Source organism: Malurus melanocephalus, unplaced genomic scaffold (assembly GCF_030028575.1).
Source record: "Malurus melanocephalus ecotype Western Australia unplaced genomic scaffold, MMel_1.1 scaffold_430, whole genome shotgun sequence".
NCBI classification, from domain to species: Eukaryota; Metazoa; Chordata; class Aves; order Passeriformes; family Maluridae; genus Malurus; species Malurus melanocephalus.
In genome coordinates, this window is record NW_026623662.1 from 230,389 (window position 1) to 238,137 (window position 7,749).

The following is a 7,749-nucleotide window of genomic DNA, read 5'->3' on the forward strand; positions in this document are numbered from 1 at the left end:
TGTGAATCTCTGCCATGAAATATCACCACAGGGACATAAATCCAGCTCCTGGAAAGGAAAATTCAACAGGGTCTGGTTTGGTTTTCTGCTTCCCTTCAATCCCTGAGCTCTCCCAGAACTTYCTCCTCCCCAGCATGAGCAATCCCATCTCCTCCATCCTGAAAAACATGAAATATCTGAAAGATGCCAAATCAATATCGAGGCATCAATAACTGCAAACCCTGGGATGAAATCCCAGGCTGTTAAAATCACGRTTTGGACGGTTCTGATGTCATCACACAGTGTGGGACTGGAGGGATTTTGTTGCCACGTTAACGCCGCTCCCTGGGATGCCGATGACTCAAAGCTGCACAAAAAAAAAAAAAGAAAAAAAGTTTTTCCAAGTGCCAGCTCAACCTTTTTGCCTCTCCGTGACCTGTTTGCAGCAGCTTTTAGAGGAAAATGGATTTRGAGAAGTTTGGAGCTGCTTTAACTTTGCTTTCTCCCCCCAGCTGGGCAGCCAGGTGCCGTGGTTATCACAGCCCAGCTCCAGCTGTGCCCAGGCTATAAAAACCTCCTGAAAAATGCCACCTCTGTGTTATTGAGACATGAGGCATCACAGCATTGCTGTGATTTTTTGCTGCAGGATCACTGAATCYTTCAGGCTGGAAAAGAGCTTTAAGGTCATAGAGTCTGACCATCCCCAGCTCTGCCAGGGCCACCACTGTCCCTGTCCCCAAATGTCACATCCACAGGGGTTTGGGATCTCTCCAGGGATGGGAATTCCACCACTGCCAGGGTGCACAGCCCTTTCCAGGGAGGAATTTTCAATTCATATCCAAACCAAACATCCCCTGGTGCAATTTGAGGCCGTTCCCTCTCCTCTTGTCCCTGTTCCCCGGGATGAGATCCCAAATCCCCCCTCCTGTCCGGGAGTTGTGCAGAGCCACAAAGTCCCCCATGATCCCCCTTTTTCCAGGTTTTTTCCCCTTTCCCAACTCCCTCAGCCCCTCCTGGCTCTCCAGACCTTTCCCAGTTCCGTTCCCATCCCTGGACACACTCCAGCTCCTCCCAAAGTTGTCTGACCCTGTGCCATTCCTCTGGAACATTCTCCCCTTTTTTCCCCAAGGCCAGAAATTCCCCGTGCCATTTTTACACATGGAAAAGTTGCTTGCTGAGCCTCTCTCATCTTTTCCTGAGAAATGAATGATTTTGTGGAACCCAGTGAAACCATCCCTGGCTTTAGGAGCAATGAAAATCTGTCCTGAAGCTGCCTGGCTATGAAAATTAAAATTAGCAATTGGTTGAAGTGACCTGGGAGTTTGGAATATTCCAGAAACTGCTCAGAGAGGCATTTTCCAGGCAAAGAACAAAAGGGAAAGTGGAGCTGTTGTGAATTTATTGTGTGAATTTGAAGTTTGATTCAATTTGTGTGAATTTGAAGTTTGATCACCTGTGAGGCAGGTGGGAGATGTGGGTGGGTAACACAAACAGGGCACTGCAAAGAGTCAAGATTTTGATTTTAATTCCTAATGAAGAAATGGCAAAACTCCAAGAACACTTTGTGCTAAATATGGGATTCTTACCCTGTGTCCCTTTAGGGTTTCCTCACCAAGAACCGTTTCTTTTGCATGATCAAGACACAATTACCTAAAAAAAAACCACCCACAAAATAAGTAATTCTGGGAACTTCATTTTATGGTTTGGTTTGGGGATTTTTCAAACAAATGGGTAAAACATAAAAAAATAGCTTTATTTATGAGATATTAACGTGCCTGTTAAATGCAATTAACTGAAATCTGCATTTATTTTGTTTTTTCTTTCCAGAGTGCCCAGTTCTACAAAGTCACCACTGAGCAATACCAAAAAGCTGCTGATGAAGTGTCAGCTCGGTTCAAGTGAGTCCCTTCTCCTGTTTTTTTTCATCTGGATGAGTTTTTACCACATTAAAATGCACAATAATTCCCCTTTCCTCCCTCATAGATGCTATCAGCCCCTCTGGCTGTTGAAAGGAAGGAATTTGGGAGAATTTGGAGGTCGATGTATGGGAACCACGATTGCACAGAAATGGCATGCACACTTAGCATACATTTATTAATTTAGAGTTGATAAGAAGCGTGAAATATTYTAAAAATAGCTTTCCTTTCTCTGATGGAGCACCAAAAACGTGATTCCAGCTTTGCATGACAATGGTGCCCACCCCGTGCTCACACATGGGRAGGGTTTAAATGAGGAATTCCGCTCTGCCCTCGACAGCGAAGGTCAGGTGAAATAATTTTTATTAGTCCTGAAGAAAGTTAAATGAAGATCTGGTAATTGATGGATCAAAGTGACAGTGACCCTTAGCCTTGGGACTGTSAGGCAGGAGGATCCATTTATCATTTTAGTGAGGATACAGAACTTTTTACAACCTCAATTCTCTYCCATAACCACGAAATGCCGCAGAAAATGAATTATTCCACAGCGATTTTTAGATTTGTGGAGGGGATTTTCTTCTGGTTTGTGTTTTGGTTTGATTTTTTCATGAGCAGGGAGAGAAAAGTCCTCTCTGAGCTGCTGATAATGACAMAAATAAAATTTTAAAGTAGAAGAAAAACACGTTTTATCTGTTAATAGCAGGGATTGTTGAATATTCTCCGGTATAAAATTCTTATACAGAGTTTATTGAGCACTAAATTCATCTGTCCCTTAAACAAGAGGTTGACCATTGATCAAGGTCTGATTTAAGCATAATTTCGGGGTGTTTTCCATTATCTCTGGAAATCCAGGTAGGTTGGGATAAGATTCCCATCTGGGTGTCTTCTTCCTCTGTTCCAGGGGGATATTTTCAGCTTTTTAAATCCAGTGATTGCCTCATTTCACTTGCATTATTCCAAAAGAAGSTTTTGGTGGGATTTGAGGTATTKCTGGAGAGCTCTGGCTGGGTTTAGYRGTCAGAGRTGGGAAATGGGTTTGGRATTGGGKTTTTCCTCCTGCTACAGAAACGATTTCCTAAGAAAATCAAATACTTTGGGTTCCTTTTTGCACAAATGGAGCTGATGGATAGAGCAGGGAGAATTTTTCTCTGAGCATTAGAGAATTTGAAGAAAACTATTTTAAAGGGTGTTTCAGTCTAACTGCAGAAATCAAGGAATATTTACTGAGGAGGATTTGGAGATGGAATCACATTCCTGACACTTGATGAGACTGGACTTTTCCTTAATTTTCTAGAAACTGAAGGGATAAATTGAAATCATCCATTTGACTGGGGTGTAATAGCAGTGCTGCAATTGCTGAGCTGCTTTTAACCCAAATTTCCTAAAAATTATTTGGAATTTTTAAATCAGCAGATCCATTGCCTTACAAGAAAACAAAAGGAAAAAAAAAAAATCAGGAAATAAAAAGGTGCCTGAAATATGCACATAAATTGTGACAGAATCATTGTGAAGCACCTGAAATACCGATATCACTTTATAATTTAAAGGTTTTTTTTCCCTTACATCAAATCCTTTTTTAAACACCACATTTTTTCACTGAAGGTTTCAACGAYGAAATAAAAGCTGTTATTTTATCCCTGCCTCTTTTACAGAAGCTGATGGATAAATGAGGAATGATTTAGTGAGACCTAAAGATGCTCTCGTGGTGTCACCAGRCACTTCTCATGTGCAGTTTAATTGCACGTGAGGATTGAGAGGACAGAGGCTCCAGGGGTGTTTAAAGAGTTGTTTAATTGGCTGGAAAAAGAAGAATTAAATAAGGTTGAGCTGCTAAATTTTGTTAATGCATAAACCCGTRTGCTGCCTGTGATTTCAGGTTCCAAGTGCAAGATTAATGGGTTTAATTGTGGTGTTATTAGCAAATAGGCTGACTTTATTTTAGGCATGGCTCGAATTAGGTACCGAGTTTTAGTGATGGAATTTGAATTCCTTCCACTTTTTAAGCTGCAGCTCTTCCCAGAGCAAGAAGTGGATGGTGGTGTTGTATATTAAATATTTCCTGGATTTTTTAATCCCTGGAATTACATTGGTTGTGGCTTCATCAGCCTTTAGGGATAATTAACCCCATTAAAAGGAGAAAATATCCCACATGGATTTGGATCAGGGACCTGGCAAACCTCGTGCCTGCAGTTCCTATTGCTCCCTGCACAAAACTGAAATCCCAAATGTCGGATCCCTGCCAAGGCCCCGATCCACATTGATCAAATTGGGAATTATCAAATGGTTCATCTCTTTAAAACCCTCATTCCCATCGATCAAATCCTCCAGCAGCAGGTTCAAGCAATTCCTGCAGCCCCTAAATCACATTAAAACAACATTATAGGGCCGTGCWGCCCCTCCTAATGCCGAGTTGTGTTCCCACAGTTCCATTATAAYCCCAATTATCCCATTAGGAAGATGGCTGGCTTCTAATGAGGAGTTTACACAAGGAGAAAAGAATGCCACRTTGCAGGAAGAGCCGGGCTTTGGGCGAGGATTTGAACTTTTCCTAATCAAATTCTCCCTTCGTTTTGTGGGTTTTTTCCCTTAATTTGAAGGGCTGGGAGCGGGAAATTCGGCAGCTGCCGCGGTGACATTTTATTCCCCCGTGGTGTCTGGAGCCAAGGAACATCTTCATTATTCATTTAAGGAGCAGAGAGGGGGCAAAGTCAGCCTGAAAGAGATGTTTTTATCTTCTGTGGGTTTTGATTTCTCGTGCTGTATTTAGAATTTCTAACTGTGCATTTGCGTTTTTTTCCTAAATATTCTGTCATTCCGCTCCTGCTTCCGAGGACAACGTGGAATAATTTTTGCTGATTTTTTTTGGGCAAAAAAAATTAATCCCTGGTCATCCAGACTGATGGAAACCCCAAGTCCTCCTTGGGACTGATTCCCAAAAAATGGAATTAATGCCCCAAAGTTTGCTTTGACACCGACAGTTGTAATCCAGAGGATCCTTTGCAGCATCGGGAAGTTTTGGGTGTTTATTCAGAATCACAGATTTTTTGGGGTTTTTATCCTTTTATTATCAGCCTTTTGGATGTGACTCCATCCATCAATTCCMACAGAATGAATGGGAATAAATGACAAATCATCAATGTCACGTCTTCCTTTAATTAGGATTTCTGTATCACAAAGCCTGGTTTATTAATATTTACTAAAAATATAATTTAAGGCATAATTATCATCAGAAAATCAGAGTGATTTGGGGCAGAAAGGACCTTWAKGATCATCCAGTTCCACCTCTTGCCATGTGAATATTTGAATTATTGGCAGTGTTTCCTCAGGGTTCTACTTGATGTTGCTGTGAGCAGTGGAGCTGAGGAGGTGTGGAATGAAATCACAGTAAATAAAAAACAACAACACTTTGATATTGGGAGATAATTGTCTCACAAAGCAATGGTGCCAATTCTCTGGACAGTGAGGAAAAAAAAGTCAAGGTAGAGAAAAAATCAGCTTTTTATTGATGACTTTGGACTGRGTCCAGGGGAGTGTGGTTTTATTTCCTTGTCCTCGTTACCCTTCTGATGTTGGGGCACATCTGGTGACATTCAAAGGGCTCTTACACCCTGTAAATTAGGAATATTGATAGTTCCTTCATGCAAATATCCYCAGTAACCATCATCTTCCCCTCTATGACACAAAAATACGCATTGCGGAGAGCCAGGCGAGGAATTTGTGCTTTATTTCTGCTTGTGCAGATCCAAACTTTGAGTTTGTGGCGGTTCCTTTTGTACCTTCAGCGTCATCACTGATTCCAAGAATGGTTTGGGTTGGAAGGGACCTTAAAGCCCATCCAGGGACACCTTCCCAGACCTTCAGCYCATCCAGCCTGGCCCTGAATTAACAGCAGCTGCTCTTAAAAACCAAAATTAAGTCCAGATTATCAGCTATTTGTGAATTACTGCTTTTTCAATACTCTGTGAACACTATTTTTTCAAGAACAGAAAATAGGAAGCTGCTAAAAATCCAGCCTTTAGGTAAGCTGCTTTTGCTCAGCCAAGGATGGTGAGCTCTGCACAGAACATCCTGAATTAATCTTTTCTCTCACAAATTCAGCAAATCTAGGTGGTGCTACAGAAATGTCCTGAATTCATCTTTTCTCTCACAAATTCAGCAAATGCAGGTGGTGCTTGGTCAGGAATGAGTCACTGCAGGGTTGTTTGCCCTGCTGGTGCTGTTGCTGGTGGTATTTTTGGTTTTTTGTCCTGTGTTATGGCTGAGATGTTGGTCCCAGGTTACTCCTGATGTTCCTTGGAGAGGTGTGAGCTGTTTGTAAATGATACTGGGAATTAAAGAATTAAACACCATAACTCAGCTCAGCCACTGAGCTTTCCTTAGCAACACAGCCACTCAAAGATTTTCTTTCTCTTTCTCTTGTACCTCCTCACACACAGTTGTGCTGGCACCAGGAGAGTTTTTTTTTTAAAGTGATTCAAGCAGAGATGTCTGATCTCAAACACATTTCACTCCACAAGCAGTGTAGGTGCAGTTTTCCAGCATGGAAGTGATGTTGTCTTATCTTGAAACCAGTTTGGATTCAGGTGGAAAGAGATTGGTGAAGGATTGAGGTGGGAACAGATTGGTGAAGAATTCAGGTGGGAASAGATTGGTAAAGGATTGAGGTGGGAACAGATTGGTAAAGAATTCAGGTGGGAAGAGATTGGCAAAAAATTCGGGTGGGAAGAGATTGGTAAAGGATTGAGGTGGGAACAGTCATTGATAAAGAATTCAGGTGGGAAGAGACATCGACAAAAGATTCAGGTGGGAGAAGATCTCGATAAAGAGATTTTGAATAAATCTTCAGTCCCTGTTGTTTATCCTGCACATTCCAAATCCCATTTCTTTGGAATGAACTGCTTTCTTTGCTCAGTTCTTTCAGCCAGGGCTTGGTGCTGTTGGATTTGCCTGAGGGCTGCAGGGACAGAGCTCACTCGAGGAATCCTTGGACTTTCTGCTGCTTTGTACAAGGGATTGTGCTTTGATCCCTTAAGTGACCTTAAAATCTTCCAGTTCCAACCTAAAGAGGGGACTTTGGTGGGCAGCAGCTCGCCMTGTCTCAGTTGCTCTGCACCTGTAAACAAATATGAGAATCCTTTGGCCATTCTGCAGTTTTGGAGTCTCAGAATTCCCTGAATCCATTTTTCTGTGTGTTTACCTGTGACTGTCACTCCAGACACGACAACTTGGGTTTTCTCTGCAGCAACGCAGATATTTAACTTCATTCCTTTGATCAATGCAGTCTGTGAGGAGTGGGGGTAATCACCAGGGCTGGATGAAATATTCATTGTGCACTTTGGAGCTGGATGCAGATTCACTCTGAACCAAGTGGGAGCCTGGTGTAATGTCTGTGTGTTTTCCTTCAGCTCAGAGCTGCGAGTCTGTGCATGGGGATGTGTTTTCATGGAAATCTCTGAGCTCTGATGTGAAATTTAAATGTGCTTGTTTGGTCAGGAAACAGGATTGAARCACTCACTGTGCTTTTGGAGAGTTACATTAACTTTTAAAATCCATTATTCACAATTTAGATGGCACATTAATGAAGAGGGCAAGTCAATTCTTTCCATGTTTGGCATAATCTTTTTTTTTCCCTCTTTTAGAAATCATGGATATGTTCATTAAATCTCCCCTCAGGCTATCCCCAGTTTTTCCCACAGTGAGATCTGTAATGGAGAAAGCAATCTTAAAATTTTTAATAMAGTACCAAGTCAGGAGTAGGAATTTTTTTTTATTTCATATGAATTAATACATAAAATAACAAAAAAGATTTTCTGGGAGGTGGGACAGGTAGAGCAGGGTATTTATTGTAGGGGGG

At 41.8% G+C, this 7,749-nt stretch overlaps 1 protein-coding gene across 3 annotated transcripts in view; it reads left to right on the forward strand.

The window, feature by feature from the left end:
* Positions 1 to 7,749, forward strand: part of CHCHD3 (coiled-coil-helix-coiled-coil-helix domain containing 3) — a 134,027-nt gene that overhangs the window by 107,043 nt on the left and 19,235 nt on the right. For all 3 annotated transcript variants that reach the window (XM_057379999.1, XM_057380000.1, XM_057379998.1), the window contains exon 6: positions 1,807 to 1,877. In XM_057379999.1, coding sequence (XP_057235982.1) covers positions 1,807 to 1,877 — 71 coding nt within the window. The remainder of the gene's footprint in view (positions 1 to 1,806; positions 1,878 to 7,749) is intronic.